The sequence below is a fragment of the Oncorhynchus mykiss genome, chromosome 6 (genome assembly GCF_057628025.1).
Source record: "Oncorhynchus mykiss isolate SJ-2025 chromosome 6, ASM5762802v1, whole genome shotgun sequence".
Taxonomy (NCBI): domain Eukaryota; kingdom Metazoa; phylum Chordata; class Actinopteri; order Salmoniformes; family Salmonidae; genus Oncorhynchus; species Oncorhynchus mykiss.
The window spans coordinates 4,900,713-4,920,029 of record NC_143027.1 but is presented as its reverse complement, the minus strand read 5'-3'; the positions used below and the strand labels follow the sequence as shown (position 1 = coordinate 4,920,029).

Here is a 19,317-nt window from a genome sequence, read left to right as displayed (position 1 = left end):
ATACCTAGCTAACTACTTGTGTCTCTAGCTCCAACAGTAATACCTAGCTAACTACTTCATGTCTAGCTCCAACAGTAATACCTAGCTAAATGCTTGTGTTTCTAGCTCCAACAGTAATACCTAGCTAACTGCTTGTTTCTCTAGCTCCAACAGTAATACCTAGCTAACTGCTTGTTTCTCTAGCTCCAACAGTAATACCTAGCTAACTACTTGTGTCTCTAGCTCCAACAGTAATACCTAGCTAACTGCTTGTTTCTCTAGCTCCAACAGTAATACCTAGCTAAATGCTTGTCTCTAGCTCCAACAGTAATACCTAGCTAACTACTTGTGTCTCTAGCTCCAACAGTAATACCTAGCTAACTACTTCATGTCTAGCTCCAACAGTAATACCTAGCTAAATGCTTGTGTTTCTAGCTCCAACAGTAATACCTAGCTAACTGCTTGTTTCTCTAGCTCCAACAGTAATACCTAGCTAACTGCTTGTTTCTCTAGCTCCAACAGTAATACCTAGCTAACTGCTTGTGTTTCTAGCTCCAACAGTAATACCTAGCTAAATGCTTGTCTCTAGCTCCAACAGTAATACCTAGCTAACTACTTGTGTCTCTAGCTCCAACAGTAATACCTAGCTAACTACTTCATGTCTAGCTCCAACAGTAATACCTAGCTAAATGCTTGTGTTTCTAGCTCCAACAGTAATACCTAGCTAACTGCTTGTTTCTCTAGCTCCAACAGTAATACCTAGCTAACTGCTTGTTTCTCTAGCTCCAACAGTAATACCTAGCTAACTACTTGTGTCTCTAGCTCCAACAATAATACCTAGCTAACTGCTTGTTTCTCTAGCTCCAACAGTAATACCTAGCTAAATGCTTGTCTCTAGCTCCAACAGTAATACCTAGCTAACTACTTGTGTCTCTAGCTCCAACAGTAATACCTAGCTAACTACTTCATGTCTAGCTCCAACAGTAATACCTAGCTAAATGCTTGTGTTTCTAGCTCCAACAGTAATACCTAGCTAACTGCTTGTTTCTCTAGCTCCAACAGTAATACCTAGCTAACTGCTTGTTTCTCTAGCTCCAACAGTAATACCTAGCTAACTGCTTGATTCTCTAGCTCCAACAGTAATACCTAGCTAAATTCTTGTATTTCTAGCTCCAACAGTAATACCTGGCTAACTGCTTGTTTCTCTAGCTCCAACAGTAATACCTAGCTAACTGCTTGATTCTCTAGCTCCAACAGTAATACCTAGCTAACTGCTTGTGTTTCTAGCTCCAACAGTAATACCTAGCTAAATGCTTGTCTCTAGCTCCAACAGTAATACCTAGCTAACTACTTGTGTCTCTAGCTCCAACAGTAATACCTAGCTAACTACTTCATGTCTAGCTCCAACAGTAATACCTAGCTAAATGCTTGTGTTTCTAGCTCCAACAGTAATACCTAGCTAACTGCTTGTTTCTCTAGCTCCAACAGTAATACCTAGCTAACTGCTTGTTTCTCTAGCTCCAACAGTAATACCTAGCTAACTGCTTGATTCTCTAGCTCCAACAGTAATACCTAGCTAAATTCTTGTATTTCTAGCTCCAACAGTAATACCTGGCTAACTGCTTGTTTCTCTAGCTCCAACAGTAATACCTAGCTAACTGCTTGATTCTCTAGCTCCAACAGTAATACCTAGCTAAATGCTTGTGTCTCTAGCTCCCAACAGTAATACCTAGCTAAATGCTTGTGTCTCTAGCTCCAACAGTAATACCTAGCTAACTACTTGTGTCTCTAGCTCCAACAGTAATACCTAGCTAACTGCTTGTGTCTCTAGCTCCAACAGTAATACCTAGCTAACTGCTTGTGTTTCTAGCTCCAACAGTAATACCTAGCTAACTGCTTGTGTCTCTAGCTCCAACAGTAATACCTAGCTAACTGCTTGTGTCTCTAGCTCCAACAGTAATACCTAGCTAAATGCTTGTGTCTCTAGCTCCAACAGTAATACCTAGCTAACTGCTTGTGTTTCTAGCTCCAACAGTAATACCTAGCTACCTGCTTGTGTTTCTAGCTCCAACAGTAATACCTAGCTAAATGCTTGTGTCTCTAGCTCCAACAGTGCAGTAGTAATAATATAGACATTATATTATATATAGTTATATAGGATGGTGTGTATAGACAGTAGTTATATAGGATGGTGTGTATAGACAGTAGTTATATAGGATGGTGTGTATAGACAATAGTTATATAGGATGGTGTGTATAGACAGTAGTTATATAGGATGGTGTGTATAGACAGTAGTTATATAGGATGGTGTCTATAGACAGTAGTTATAATAGGATGGTGTGTATAGACAGTATAGACAGTAGTTATATAGGATGATGTGTATAGACAGTAGTTATATAGGATGGTGTGTATAGACAGTAGTTATATAGGATGGTGTGTATAGACAGTATAGACAGTAGTTATATAGGATGGTGTGTATAGACAGTATAGACAGTAGTTATATAGGATGGTGTGTATAGACAGTATAGACAGTAGTTGTAGAGGATGGTGTGTATAGACAGTAGTTATATAGGATGGTGTGTATAGACAGTAGTTATATAGGATAGTGTGTATAGACAGTAGTTATATAGGATGGTGTGTATAGACAGTATAGACAGTAGTTATATAGGATGATGTGTATAGACAGTAGTTATATAGGATGGTGTGTATAGACAGTATAGACAGTAGTTATATAGGATGGTGTGTATAGACAGTAGTTAAATAGGATGGTGTGTATAGACAGTAGTTATATATAGGATGGGGTGTATAGACAGTAGTTATATAGGATGGTTTGTATAGACAGTAGTTATATAGGATGGTGTGTATAGACAGTAGTTATAAGGATGGTGTGTCTAGGCAGTAGTTATATAGGAGGGTGTGTATAGACAGTAGTTATATAGGATGGTTTGTATAGACAGTAGTTAAATAGGATGGTGTGTATAGACAGTAGTTATATATAGGATGGGGTGTATAGACAGTAGTTATATACGATGGTTTGTATAGACAGTAGTTTAACAGGATGGTTTGTATAGTCAGTATGGATAGAAAAGGTGTGGACAGCAGTAGTTATATAGGATGGTTTGTATAGACAGTAGTTATATAGGATGGTTTGTAAAGACAGTAGTTTAACAGGATGGTTTGTATAGTCAGTATGGATAGAAAAGGTGTGGACAGCAGTAGTTATATAGGATGAGCCTAGACTAATATACAGTATATACATATTAAGTATGTAAACATTAAAGTGACTAGTTTTAATCACTATGTACATAGGGCAGCCGTCTCCACAGGGTAGAGTACTGGGTGATAGCCGGCTAGTGGGGTGATAACCGTGACTAAGTTTCAGGGCAGGGTATTGGGAGGAGTCTGGCTAGTGGTGACTGTTTAACAGTCTGATGGCCTGGAGACAAAACAGCTTCTATCAGTCTCTCGGGCCCAGCTTTGATGCACCTGTACTGTCTCGGTCTGCTCGATGGTAGCGAGGTGAACAGGCCGTGGCTCGGATGATCTGAGAACCTTGATGATCTTCTTGGCCTTCCTGTGACATTTGTAGAAGATTGTGAGGGTCTTCGGGGACGAGGCACATTTCCTTCAGACTGGGATATGGAGAGATTGAATATGTCCGTAAACACCCCAGCTGAGCATGCTCTGAGGACGCGGCTTGGGATGTCGTCTAGGCCGGCAAGGGTAAACACGCTTAAATGACTTACTCACGTCAGGCCACAGAGAACAAAAGCACTAAGTTCCTCAAAGCAGGAAAATAATGGTGTTTAGCTCGTGGGGGAAGCGTAAAGCTCGCGGGATCAGGAGGCTTTGCGCGGCTATTGTCCCCCCCCCCCACAGTGAGATGCACAGTGTCAGCCAAGGTGCAGTGCCCATGGGGGGGCACTTAGGGGTTCAGTGCCCATGGGGGTGCACTTAGGGGTTCAGTGCCCATGGGGGGGCACTTAGGGGTTCAGTGCCCATGGGGGGGCACTTAGGGGTTCAGTGCCCATGGGGGGGCACTTAGGGGTTCAGTGCCCATGGGGGGGCACTTAGGGGTTCAGTGCCCATGGGGGGGCACTTAGGGGTTCAGTGCCCATGGGGGGGCACTTAGGGGTTCAGTGCCCATGGGGGGGCACTTAGGGGTTCAGTGCCCATGGGGGGGCACTTAGGGGTTTCAGTGCCTTGCTCAAGGGCACAAAACGGCAGATAAAGAAAACAAACACATAGTCAAATGTGAAGGCTCACCTTTCTGCCCATTGCTGACAGGTACAGAAGGCTCAGCTGTAGGGGTGCCGATGGGCGTGGCAGCGACCGGGGTGCCGATGGGCGTGGCAGCGACCGGGGTGACGGCTGCTACAGGAATGGGTAGCACATAACTGTTTGTAGCTTTGGGTCTCTGTCTCGGAGTGATGGAAGTTGCCGTCGGGCCCACGGACTCTGTGATTCTGGACCAGAAGAACACGTTTAGGTTTGGGGAACTTAAAATTATCTCTCTTTCATTTAACCTTGATTTTTTATATATTTTTTTTACATTCTCCTTGAGATTAAATCCCTTTTTGCTAGAGACCTGAGATTTACATTCCAGAATATCTATAACGCACGGTGACATACCTGGCTTTCGTCATACTCTTCCTGGCAGCGAATTGGCTGGCTGTGAGCGGCTCAGGAAGTGACGTGGGGAGAGGAGAGTTCTGTAGGAGACAACGTGATGTTACACAACCATCATCTCAACCTAACTAACTCAGGGTGCATTGTGGGGAGAGGAGAGTTCTGTAGGAGACAACGTGATGTTACACAACCATCATCTCAACCTAACTAACTCAGGGTGCATTGTGGGGAGAGGAGAGCTCTGTAGGAGACCATCGGCTGCCCATTCCCTGGGGTTGTCGCTATGAGAAAGCGTAGAGATACAATTTGATCAGGAATACAGTGTAGACATTGCTAATGTTGTAAATGACTATTGTAGCTGGAAAAGGCTGATTTGTTTTATGGAATATCTGTGTACTACTATGGAATACGCTGTGTACTACTCTCTTCACAGAACAGAGCAAACTGGCTCTAACCAGAATAGAAAGAGGAGTGGGAGGCCCCGGTGCACAACTGAGCAAGAGGACAAGTACATTAGAGTGTCTAGTTTGAGAAACAGACACCTCACAAATCCTTAACTTGCAGCTTCATTAAAATAGTACCCATAAATCACCAGTCTCAACTTCAACAGTGAAGAGGCGACCCCGGGATGCTGGCCTTCTAGGCAGAGTTGCAAAGAAAAAGCCACATCTCAGACTGGCCAATAAAAAGAAAAGATTAAGATGGGCAAAAGAACACAGACACTGGACAGAGGAAGATTGGAAAAAAGTGTTACAGGACAGACTAATGTATATTCTGAGGTGTTCAGATCACAAAGAAGAACATTCGTGAGATGCATAAAAAAATTAAAAGATGCTGGAGGAGTGAACCATCTGTGAAGCCTGGTGGAGGCAATGTGATGGTCTGGGGGGGCTTTGGTGGTGGTAAAGTGGGAGGTTTGTACAGGGTAAAAGAGATCTTGAACAAGGAAGGCTATCACTCCATTTTGTAACGCCATGCCGTACCCTGTGGACGGCGCTTAAATGGAGCCAATATCCTCCTACAACAGGGCAATGACCCAAAGCACAGCTCCAAACTATGTAATAATTATTTAAGGAAGAAGCAGTCAGCTGGTATACTGTCTATAATGGAGTGGCCAGCACAGTCACCGGATCTCAACCCTATTGAGCTGTTGTGGGAGCAGCTTGACCGTATGGTACGTAAGAAGTGCCCATCAAGCCAATCCAACTTGTGGGAGGTGCTTCAGGAAGCATGGGGTGAAATCTCTTCAGATTACCTCAACAACTTGACAACTAGAAAGCCAAAGGTCTGCAAGGCTGTAAGTGCTGCAAATGGAGGATTCGTTGAAGGAAAATTATTATTAAAAAAAAGAAGAATAACAATCATTATTTATAAACCTTGTCAACGTCTTGCTTGACTATATTTCCTATTCATTTTGTAACTAATTTCATGTATGTTTTCATAGAAAACAAGAATTTCTATTTGATCCCAAAGTTTTGAACATCTGTCACAATGAAAGAACAGCGACTTACAAGGAGATTTGGCACAGGACACTCCTTTCCAGCTAACTTGAAGGCAAAGTAGGAGACTTGATATATATCTGGTCTCTTCTCATGGTCAGGCTCAAGCATATATCCTGGAGGAGACATGGGAGAAGAGTGGACATATAGTTTACTATAGCCTGGAGTAGTGGGGACATATAGTTTACTATAACCTGGAGAAGAGGTGGGAGTAGAAGGGACATATAGTTTACTATAGCCTGGAGAAGAGGGGACATATAGTTTAATATAGGTTGGAGAAGAGGGGACATATAGTTTACTATAGCCTGGAGTAGAGGGGACATATAGTTTACTATAGCCTGGAGTAGAGGGGACATATAGTTTACTATAGCCTGGAGAAGAGGGGACATATAGTTTACTATAGCCTGGAGTAGAGAGGACATATAGTTTACTATAGCCTGGAGTAGAGGGGACATATAGTTTACTATAACCTGGAGAAGAGGTGGGAGTAGAAGGGACATATAGTTTACTATAGCCTGGAGAAGAGGGGACATATAGTTTAATATAGCCTGGAGAAGAGGGGACATATAGTTTACTATAGCCTGGAGTAGAGGTGGGAGTAGAGGGGACATATAGTTTACTATAGCCTGGAGAAGAGGGGACATATAGTTTACTATAGCCTGGAGTAGAGAGGACATATAGTTTACTATAGCCTGGAGTAGAGAGGACATATAGTTTACTATAGCCTGGAGTAGAGGTGGGAGTAGAGGGGACATATAGTTTAATATAGCCTGGAGAAGAGGGGACATATAGTTTACTATAGCCTGGAGAAGAGGGGACATATAGTTTACTATAGCCTGGAGTAGAGGTGGGAGTAGAGGGGACATATAGTTTACTATAGCCTGGAGAAGAGGGGACATATAGTTTACTATAGCCTGGAGAAGAGGTGGGAGTAGAGGGGACATATAGTTTACTATAGCCTGGAGTAGAGGGGACATATAGTTTAATATAGCCTGGAGAAGAGGGGACATATAGTTTACTATAGCCTGGAGAAGAGGGGACATATAGTTTACTATAGCCTGGAGTAGAGGTGGGAGTAGAGGGGACATATAGTTTACTATAGCCTGGAGAAGAGGGGACATATAGTTTACTATAGCCTGGAGAAGAGGTGGGAGTAGAGGGGACATATAGTTTACTATAGCCTGGAGTAGAGGGGACATATAGTTTACTATAGCCTGGAGAAGAGGGGACATATAGTTTACTATAGCCTGGAGTAGAGAGGACATATAGTTTACTATAGCCTGGAGAAGAGGGGACATATAGTTTACTATAGCCTGGAGTAGAGGTGGGAGTAGAGGGGACATATAGTTTACTATAGCCTGGAGTAGAGGGGACATATAGTTTAATATAGCCTGGAGTAGAGGTGGGAGTAGAGGGGACATATAGTTTACTATAGCCTGGAGTAGAGGTGGGAGTAGAGGGGACATATAGTTTAATATAGCCTGGAGTAGAGGTGGGAGTAGAGGGGACATATAGTTTACTATAGCCTGGAGAAGAGGGGACATATAGTTTACTATAGCCTGGAGTAGAGAGGACATATAGTTTACTATAACCTGGAGAAGAGGGGACATATAGTTTACTATAACCTGGAGAAGAGGGGACATATAGTTTACTATAGCCTGGAGAAGAGGGGACATATAGTTTACTATAGCCTGGAGAAGAGGGGACATATAGTTTACTATAGCCTGGAGTAGTGGGGACATATAGTTTACTATAACCTGGAGAAGAGGTGGGAGTAGAAGGGACATATAGTTTAATATAGCCTGGAGTAGAGGGGACATATAGTTTACTATAACCTGGAGAAGAGGTGGGAGTAGAAGGGACATATAGTTTACTATAGCCTGGAGAAGAGGGGACATATAGTTTAATATAGGTTGGAGAAGAGGGGACATATAGTTTACTATAGCCTGGAGTAGAGGGGACATATAGTTTACTATAGCCTGGAGTAGAGGGGACATATAGTTTACTATAGCCTGGAGAAGAGGGGACATATAGTTTACTATAGCCTGGAGTAGAGAGGACATATAGTTTACTATAGCCTGGAGTAGAGGGGACATATAGTTTACTATAACCTGGAGAAGAGGTGGGAGTAGAAGGGACATATAGTTTACTATAGCCTGGAGAAGAGGGGACATATAGTTTAATATAGCCTGGAGAAGAGGGGACATATAGTTTACTATAGCCTGGAGTAGAGGGGACATATAGTTTAATATAGCCTGGAGAAGAGGGGACATATAGTTTACTATAGCCTGGAGAAGAGGGGACATATAGTTTACTATAGCCTGGAGTAGAGGTGGGAGTAGAGGGGACATATAGTTTACTATAGCCTGGAGAAGAGGGGACATATAGTTTACTATAGCCTGGAGAAGAGGTGGGAGTAGAGGGGACATATAGTTTACTATAGCCTGGAGTAGAGGGGACATATAGTTTACTATAGCCTGGAGAAGAGGGGACATATAGTTTACTATAGCCTGGAGTAGAGAGGACATATAGTTTACTATAGCCTGGAGAAGAGGGGACATATAGTTTACTATAGCCTGGAGTAGAGGTGGGAGTAGAGGGGACATATAGTTTACTATAGCCTGGAGTAGAGGGGACATATAGTTTAATATAGCCTGGAGTAGAGGTGGGAGTAGAGGGGACATATAGTTTACTATAGCCTGGAGTAGAGGTGGGAGTAGAGGGGACATATAGTTTAATATAGCCTGGAGTAGAGGTGGGAGTAGAGGGGACATATAGTTTACTATAGCCTGGAGAAGAGGGGACATATAGTTTACTATAGCCTGGAGTAGAGAGGACATATAGTTTACTATAACCTGGAGAAGAGGGGACATATAGTTTACTATAACCTGGAGAAGAGGGGACATATAGTTTACTATAGCCTGGAGTAGAGAGGACATATAGTTTACTATAACCTGGAGAAGAGGGGACATATAGTTTACTATAGCCTGGAGTAGAGGGGACATATAGTTTACTATAGCCTGGAGAAGAGGGGACATATAGTTTACTATAGCCTGGAGTAGAGAGGACATATAGTTTACTATAGCCTGGAGTAGAGGGGACATATAGTTTACTATAGCCTGGAGTAGAGAGGACATATAGTTTACTATAACCTGGAGAAGAGGGGACATATAGTTTACTATAGCCTGGAGTAGAGAGGACATATAGTTTACTATAGCCTGGAGAAGAGGTGGGAGTAGAAGGGACATATAGTTTACTATAACCTGGAGAAGAGGGGACATATAGTTTACTATAGCCTGGAGTAGAGGTGGGAGTAGAGTGGACATATAGTTTACTATAGCCTGGAGTAGAGGGGACATATAGTTTACTATAGCCTGGAGTAGAGGGGACATATAGTTTACTATAGCCTGGAGTAGAGGGGACATATAGTTTACTATAGCCTGGAGTAGAGGGGACATATAGTTTACTATAGCCTGGAGTAGAGGGGACATATAGTTTACTATAGCCTGGAGTAGAGGGGACATATAGTTTACTATAGCCTGGAGTAGAGGGGACATATAGTTTACTATAGCCTGGAGTAGAGGGGACATATAGTTTACTATAGCCTGGAGTAGAGGGGACATATAGTTTACTATAGCCTGGAGTAGAGGGGACATATAGTTTACTATAGCCTGGAGTAGAGAGGACATATAGTTTACTATAGCCTGGAGAAGAGGGGACATATAGTTTACTATAGCCTGGAGTAGAGGGGACATATAGTTTACTATAGCCTGGAGTAGAGGGGACATATAGTTTACTATAGCCTGGAGTAGAGGTGGGAGTAGAGGGGACATATAGTTTAATATAGCCTGGAGAAGAGGGGACATATAGTTTAATATAGCCTGGAGTAGAGGGGACATATAGTTTACTATAGCCTGGAGTAGAGGGGACATATAGTTTACTATAGCCTGGAGTAGAGGGGACATATAGTTTACTATAGCCTGGAGTAGAGGGGACATATAGTTTACTATAGCCTGGAGTAGAGAGGACATATAGTTTACTATAGCCTGGAGAAGAGGGGACATATAGTTTACTATAGCCTGGAGTAGAGGGGACATATAGTTTACTATAGCCTGGAGTAGAGGGGACATATAGTTTACTATAGCCTGGAGTAGAGGTGGGAGTAGAGGGGACATATAGTTTAATATAGCCTGGAGAAGAGGGGACATATAGTTTAATATAGCCTGGAGTAGAGGGGACATATAGTTTACTATAGCCTGGAGTAGAGGGGACATATAGTTTACTATAGCCTGGAGTAGAGGTGGGAGTAGAGGGGACATATAGTTTACTATAGCCTGGAGTAGAGGGGACATATAGTTTACTATAGCCTGGAGTAGAGGGGACATATAGTTTACTATAGCCTGGAGTAGAGGTGGGAGTAGAGGGGACATATAGTTTAATATAGCCTGGAGAAGAGGGGACATATAGTTTAATATAGCCTGGAGTAGAGGGGACATATAGTTTACTATAGCCTGGAGTAGAGGGGACATATAGTTTACTATAGCCTGGAGTAGAGGTGGGAGTAGAGGGGACATATAGTTTACTATAGCCTGGAGAAGAGGGGACATATAGTTTACTATAGCCTGGAGTAGAGGGGACATATAGTTTACTATAGCCTGGAGTAGAGGTGGGAGTAGAGGGGACATATAGTTTACTATAGCCTGGAGTAGAGGGGACATATAGTTTACTATAGCCTGGAGTAGAGGGGACATATAGTTTACTATAGCCTGGAGTAGAGGTGGGAGTAGAGGGGACATATAGTTTAATATAGCCTGGAGAAGAGGGGACATATAGTTTAATATAGCCTGGAGTAGAGGGGACATATAGTTTACTATAGCCTGGAGTAGAGGGGACATATAGTTTACTATAGCCTGGAGTAGAGGTGGGAGTAGAGGGGACATATAGTTTACTATAGCCTGGAGAAGAGGGGACATATAGTTTACTATAGCCTGGAGTAGAGGGGACATATAGTTTACTATAGCCTGGAGTAGAGGGGACATATAGTTTACTATAGCCTGGAGTAGAGGTGGGAGTAGAGGGGACATATAGTTTACTATAGCCTGGAGAAGAGGGGACATATAGTTTACTATAGCCTGGAGAAGAGGTGGGAGTAGAGGGGACATATAGTTTACTATAGCCTGGAGTAGAGGGGACATATAGTTTAATATAGCCTGGATTAGAGGTGGGAGTAGAGGGGACATATAGTTTACTATAGCCTGGAGAAGAGGGGACATATAGTTTACTATAGCCTGGAGTAGAGAGGACATATAGTTTACTATAGCCTGGAGAAGAGGGGACATATAGTTTACTATAGCCTGGAGTAGAGGTGGGAGTAGAGGGGACATATAGTTTACTATAGCCTGGAGTAGAGGGGACATATAGTTTAATATAGCCTGGAGTAGAGGTGGGAGTAGAGGGGACATATAGTTTAATATAGCCTGGAGTAGAGGTGGGAGTAGAGGGGACATATAGTTTACTATAGCCTGGAGAAGAGGGGACATATAGTTTACTATAGCCTGGAGTAGAGAGGACATATAGTTTACTATAACCTGGAGAAGAGGGGACATATAGTTTACTATAGCCTGGAGTAGAGGGGACATATAGTTTACTATAACCTGGAGAAGAGGTGGGAGTAGAAGGGACATATAGTTTACTATAGCCTGGAGAAGAGGGGACATATAGTTTACTATAGCCTGGAGTAGAGAGGACATATAGTTTACTATAACCTGGAGAAGAGGGGACATATAGTTTACTATAGCCTGGAGTAGAGGGGACATATAGTTTACTATAGCCTGGAGTAGAGGGGACATATAGTTTACTATAGCCTGGAGTAGAGGTGGGAGTAGGGGGGACATATAGTTTAATATAGCCTGGAGAAGAGGGGACATATAGTTTACTATAGCCTGGAGTAGAGGGGACATATAGTTTACTATATCCTGGAGAAGAGGTGGGAGTAGAGGGGACATATAGTTTAATATAGCCTGGAGAAGAGGTGGGAGTAGAGGGGACATATAGTTTAATATAGCCTGGAGTAGAGGTGGGAGTAGAGGGGACATATAGTTTAATATAGCCTGGAGAAGAGGTGGGAGTAGAGGGGACACATAGTTTACTATATCCTGGAGAAGAGGTGGGAGTAGAGGGGACATATAGTTTAATATAGACTGGAGAAGAGGGGACATATAGTTTACTATAGCCTGGAGAAGAGGGGACATATAGTTTACTATAGCCTGGAGTAGAGGTGGGAGTAGAGGGGACATATAGTTTACTATAGCCTGGAGTAGAGGTGGGAGTAGAGGGGACATATAGTTTACTATAGCCTGGAGAAGAGGGGACATACAGTTTACTATAGCCTGGAGTAGAGAGGACATATAGTTTACTATAGCCTGGAGAAGAGGGGACATATAGTTTAATATAGCCTGGAGCAGAGGGGACATATAGTTTACTATAGCCTGGAGTAGAGGGGACATATAGTTTACTATAGCCTGGAGAAGAGGGGACATATAGTTTACTATAGCCTGGAGTAGAGAGGACATATAGTTTACTATAGCCTGGAGTAGAGGGGACATATAGTTTACTATAGCCTGGAGTAGAGAGGACATATAGTTTACTATAACCTGGAGAAGAGGGGACATATAGTTTACTATAGCCTGGAGTAGAGAGGACATATAGTTTACTATAGCCTGGAGAAGAGGTGGGAGTAGAAGGGACATATAGTTTACTATAACCTGGAGAAGAGGGGACATATAGTTTACTATAGCCTGGAGTAGAGGTGGGAGTAGAGTGGACATATAGTTTACTATAGCCTGGAGTAGAGGGGACATATAGTTTACTATAGCCTGGAGTAGAGGTGGGAGTAGAGGGGACATATAGTTTACTATAGCCTGGAGTAGAGGGGACATATAGTTTACTATAGCCTGGAGTAGAGGTGGGAGTAGAGGGGACATATAGTTTACTATAGCCTGGAGTAGAGGGGACATATAGTTTACTATAGCCTGGAGTAGAGGGGACATATAGTTTACTATAGCCTGGAGTAGAGGGGACATATAGTTTACTATAGCCTGGAGTAGAGGGGACATATAGTTTACTATAGCCTGGAGTAGAGGGGACATATAGTTTACTATAGCCTGGAGTAGAGGGGACATATAGTTTACTATAGCCTGGAGTAGAGGTGGGAGTAGAGGGGACATATAGTTTAATATAGCCTGGAGAAGAGGGGACATATAGTTTAATATAGCCTGGAGTAGAGGGGACATATAGTTTACTATAGCCTGGAGTAGAGGGGACATATAGTTTACTATAGCCTGGAGTAGAGGGGACATATAGTTTACTATAGCCTGGAGTAGAGGGGACATATAGTTTACTATAGCCTGGAGTAGAGAGGACATATAGTTTACTATAGCCTGGAGAAGAGGGGACATATAGTTTACTATAGCCTGGAGTAGAGGGGACATATAGTTTACTATAGCCTGGAGTAGAGGGGACATATAGTTTACTATAGCCTGGAGTAGAGGTGGGAGTAGAGGGGACATATAGTTTAATATAGCCTGGAGAAGAGGGGACATATAGTTTAATATAGCCTGGAGTAGAGGGGACATATAGTTTACTATAGCCTGGAGTAGAGGGGACATATAGTTTACTATAGCCTGGAGTAGAGGTGGGAGTAGAGGGGACATATAGTTTACTATAGCCTGGAGTAGAGGGGACATATAGTTTACTATAGCCTGGAGTAGAGGGGACATATAGTTTACTATAGCCTGGAGTAGAGGTGGGAGTAGAGGGGACATATAGTTTAATATAGCCTGGAGAAGAGGGGACATCTAGTTTAATATAGCCTGGAGTAGAGGGGACATATAGTTTACTATAGCCTGGAGTAGAGGGGACATATAGTTTACTATAGCCTGGAGTAGAGGTGGGAGTAGAGGGGACATATAGTTTACTATAGCCTGGAGAAGAGGGGACATATAGTTTACTATAGCCTGGAGTAGAGGGGACATATAGTTTACTATAGCCTGGAGTAGAGGGGACATATAGTTTACTATAGCCTGGAGTAGAGGTGGGAGTAGAGGGGACATATAGTTTACTATAGCCTGGAGAAGAGGGGACATATAGTTTACTATAGCCTGGAGAAGAGGTGGGAGTAGAGGGGACATATAGTTTACTATAGCCTGGAGTAGAGGGGACATATAGTTTAATATAGCCTGGAGTAGAGGTGGGAGTAGAGGGGACATATAGTTTACTATAGCCTGGAGAAGAGGGGACATATAGTTTACTATAGCCTGGAGTAGAGAGGACATATAGTTTACTATAGCCTGGAGAAGAGGGGACATATAGTTTACTATAGCCTGGAGTAGAGGTGGGAGTAGAGGGGACATATAGTTTACTATAGCCTGGAGTAGAGGGGACATATAGTTTAATATAGCCTGGAGTAGAGGTGGGAGTAGAGGGGACATATAGTTTAATATAGCCTGGAGTAGAGGTGGGAGTAGAGGGGACATATAGTTTACTATAGCCTGGAGAAGAGGGGACATATAGTTTACTATAGCCTGGAGTAGAGAGGACATATAGTTTACTATAACCTGGAGAAGAGGGGACATATAGTTTACTATAGCCTGGAGTAGAGGGGACATATAGTTTACTATAACCTGGAGAAGAGGTGGGAGTAGAAGGGACATATAGTTTACTATAGCCTGGAGAAGAGGGGACATATAGTTTAATATAGCCTGGAGAAGAGGGGACATATAGTTTACTATAGCCTGGAGTAGAGGTGGGAGTAGAGGGGACATATAGTTTACTATAGCCTGGAGAAGAGGGGACATATAGTTTACTATAGCCTGGAGTAGAGAGGACATATAGTTTACTATAGCCTGGAGAAGAGGGGACATATAGTTTACTATAGCCTGGAGTAGAGGGGACATATAGTTTACTATAGCCTGGAGTAGAGGTGGGAGTAGGGGGGACATATAGTTTAATATAGCCTGGAGAAGAGGGGACATATAGTTTACTATAGCCTGGAGTAGAGGGGACATATAGTTTACTATATCCTGGAGAAGAGGTGGGAGTAGAGGGGACATATAGTTTAATATAGCCTGGAGAAGAGGTGGGAGTAGAGGGGACATATAGTTTAATATAGCCTGGAGTAGAGGTGGGAGTAGAGGGGACATATAGTTTAATATAGCCTGGAGAAGAGGTGGGAGTAGAGGGGACACATAGTTTACTATATCCTGGAGAAGAGGTGGGAGTAGAGGGGACATATAGTTTAATATAGACTGGAGAAGAGGGGACATATAGTTTACTATAGCCTGGAGTAGAGGTGGGAGTAGAGGGGACATATAGTTTACTATAGCCTGGAGTAGAGGTGGGAGTAGAGGGGACATATAGTTTACTATAGCCTGGAGAAGAGGGGACATATAGTTTACTATAGCCTGGAGTAGAGAGGACATATAGTTTACTATAGCCTGGAGAAGAGGGGACATATAGTGTAATATAGCCTGGAGCAGAGGGGACATATAGTTTACTATAGCCTGGAGTAGAGGGGACATATAGTTTACTATAGCCTGGAGAAGAGGGGACATATAGTTTACTATAGCCTGGAGTAGAGAGGACATATAGTTTACTATAGCCTGGAGAAGAGGGGACATATAGTTTACTATAGCCTGGAGTAGAGGGGACATATAGTTTACTATAGCCTGGAGTAGAGAGGACATATAGTTTACTATAGCCTGGAGTAGAGAGGACATATAGTTTACTATAACCTGGAGAAGAGGGGACATATAGTTTACTATAGCCTGGAGTAGAGAGGACATATAGTTTACTATAACCTGGAGAAGAGGGGACATATAGTTTACTATAGCCTGGAGTAGAGAGGACATATAGTTTACTATAGCCTGGAGAAGAGGTGGGAGTAGAAGGGACATATAGTTTACTATAACCTGGAGAAGAGGGGACATATAGTTTACTATAGCCTGGAGTAGAGAGGACATATAGTTTAATATAGCCTGGAGTAGAGGGGACATATAGTTTACTATAGCCTGGAGTAGAGGTGGGAGTAGAGTGGACATATAGTTTACTATAGCCTGGAGTAGAGGGGACATATAGTTTACTATAGCCTGGAGTAGAGGTGGGAGTAGAGGGGACATATAGTTTACTATAGCCTGGAGTAGAGGGGACATATAGTTTACTATAGCCTGGAGTAGAGGTGGGAGTAGAGGGGACATATAGTTTACTATAGCCTGGAGTAGAGGGGACATATAGTTTACTATAGCCTGGAGTAGAGGGGACATATAGTTTACTATAGCCTGGAGTAGAGGGGACATATAGTTTACTATAGCCTGGAGTAGAGGGGACATATAGTTTACTATAGCCTGGAGAAGAGGGGACATATAGTTTACTATAGCCTGGAGTAGAGGGGACATATAGTTTACTATAGCCTGGAGTAGAGGGGACATATAGTTTACTATAGCCTGGAGTAGAGGTGGGAGTAGAGGGGACATATAGTTTAATATAGCCTGGAGAAGAGGGGACATATAGTTTACTATAGCCTGGAGTAGAGGGGACATATAGTTTACTATAGCCTGGAGTAGAGGGGACATATAGTTTACTATAGCCTGGAGTAGAGGTGGGAGTAGAGGGGACATATAGTTTAAAATAGCCTGGAGAAGAGGGGACATATAGTTTACTATAGCCTGGAGTAGAGGGGACATATAGTTTACTATAGCCTGGAGTAGAGGTGGGAGTAGAGGGGACATATAGTTTAATATAGCCTGGAGAAGAGGGGACATATAGTTTACTATAGCCTGGAGTAGAGGGGACATATAGTTTACTATAGCCTGGAGTAGAGGGGACATATAGTTTACTATAGCCTGGAGTAGAGGGAACATATAGTTTACTATAGCCTGGAGTAGAGGGAACATATAGTTTACTATAGCCTGGAGAAGAGGTGGGAGAAGAGGGGACATATAGTTTAATATAGCCTGGAGAAGAGGTGGGAGAAGAGGGGACATATAGTTTACTATAGCCTGGAGTAGAGGGGACATATAGTTTACTATAGCCTGGAGAAGAGGGGACATATAGTTTACTATAGCCTGGAGTAGAGGGGACATATAGTTTAATATAGCCTGGAGAAGAGGGGACATATAGTTTACTATAGCCTGGAGTAGAGGGGACATATAGTTTACTATAGCCTGGAGAAGAGGGGACATATAGTTTAATATAGCCTGGAGAAGAGGGGACATATAGTTTACTATAGCCTGGAGTAGAGGTGGGAGTAGAGGGGACATATAGTTTACTATAGCCTGGAGAAGAGGGGACATATAGTTTACTATAGCCTGGAGTAGAGGGGACATATAGTTTACTATAGCCTGGAGAAGAGGGGACATATAGTTTACTATATCCTGGAGAAGAGGTGGGAGTAGAGGGGACATATAGTTTACTATAGCCTGGAGTAGAGGTGGGAGTAGAGGGGACATATAGTTTACTATAGCCTGGAGTAGAGGGGACATATAGTTTAATATAGCCTGGAGTAGAGGTGGGAGTAGAGGGGACATATAGTTTACTATAGCCTGGAGTATAGAGGACATATAGTTTACTATATCCTGGAGAAGAGGAGACATATAGTTTAATATAGCCTGGAGTAGAGGGGACATATAGTTTACTATAACCTGGAGAAGAGGGGACATATAGTTTACTATAGCCTGGAGTAGAGGGGACATATAGTTTAATATAGCCTGGAGAAGAGGGGACATATAGTTTACTATAGCCTGGAGTAGAGGGGACATATAGTTTACTATAGCCTGGAGTAGAGGGGACATATAGTTTACTATAGCCTGGAGAAGAGGGGACATATAGTTTACTATAGCCTGGAGTAGAGGGGACATATAGTTTACTATAGCCTGGAGTAGAGGGGACATATAGTTTACTATAGCCTGGAGAAGAGGGGACATATAGTTTACTATAGCCTGGAGTAGAGAGGACATATAGTTTACTATAACCTGGAGAAGAGGGGACATATAGTTTACTATAGCCTGGAGAAGAGGGGACATATAGTTTACTATAACCTGGAGAAGAGGTGGGAGTAGAAGGGACATATAGTTTACTATAGCCTGGAGAAGAGGGGACATATAGTTTAATATAGCCTGGAGAAGAGGGGACATATAGTTTACTATAGCCTGGAGTAGAGGGGACATATAGTTTACTATAGCCTGGAGTAGAGAGGACATATAGTTTAATATAGCCTGGAGTAGAGGGGACATATAGTTTACTATAGCCTGGAGTAGAGGTGGGAGTAGAGTGGACATATAGTTTACTATAGCCTGGAGTAGAGGGGACATATAGTTTACTATAGCCTGGAGTAGAGGTGGGAGTAGAGGGGACATATAGTTTACTATAGCCTGGAGTAGAGGGGACATATAGTTTACTATAGCCTGGAGTAGAGGTGGGAGTAGAGGGGACATATAGTTTACTATAGCCTGGAGTAGAGGGGACATATAGTTTACTATAGCCTGGAGTAGAGGGGACATATAGTTTACTATAGCCTGGAGTAGAGGGGACATATAGTTTACTATAGCCTGGAGTAGAGGGGACATATAGTTTACTATAGCCTGGAGAAGAGGGGACATATAGTTTACTATAGCCTGGAGTAGAGGGGACATATAGTTTACTATAGCCTGGAGTAGAGGGGACATATAGTTTACTATAGCCTGGAGTAGAGGTGGGAGTAGAGGGGACATATAGTTTAATATAGCCTGGAGAAGAGGGGACATATAGTTTACTATAGCCTGGAGTAGAGGGGACATATAGTTTACTATAGCCTGGAGTAGAGGGGACATATAGTTTACTATAGCCTGGAGTAGAGGTGGGAGTAGAGGGGACATATAGTTTAAAATAGCCTGGAGAAGAGGGGACATATAGTTTACTATAGCCTGGAGTAGAGGGGACATATAGTTTACTATAGCCTGGAGTAGAGGTGGGAGTAGAGGGGACATATAGTTTAATATAGCCTGGAGAAGAGGGGACATATAGTTTACTATAGCCTGGAGTAGAGGGGACATATAGTTTACTATAGCCTGGAGTAGAGGGGACATATAGTTTACTATAGCCTGGAGTAGAGGGAACATATAGTTTACTATAGCCTGGAGTAGAGGGAACATATAGTTTACTATAGCCTGGAGAAGAG

At 42.7% G+C, this 19,317-nt stretch overlaps 1 protein-coding gene across 4 annotated transcripts in view; it reads right to left on the bottom strand.

The window, feature by feature from the left end:
- bmp2k (BMP2 inducible kinase) overlaps window positions 1–19,317 on the bottom strand; it is a 99,542-nt gene that overhangs the window by 19,161 nt on the left and 61,064 nt on the right. For all 4 annotated transcript variants that reach the window (XM_036979244.2, XM_036979245.2, XM_090236873.1 and 1 more), the window contains exons 8-10: window positions 6,120–6,223; window positions 4,612–4,691; window positions 4,246–4,445 (exon numbers count right to left, since the gene is read on the bottom strand). In XM_036979244.2, coding sequence (XP_036835139.2) covers window positions 4,246–4,445; window positions 4,612–4,691; window positions 6,120–6,223 — 384 coding nt within the window. The remainder of the gene's footprint in view (window positions 1–4,245; window positions 4,446–4,611; window positions 4,692–6,119; window positions 6,224–19,317) is intronic.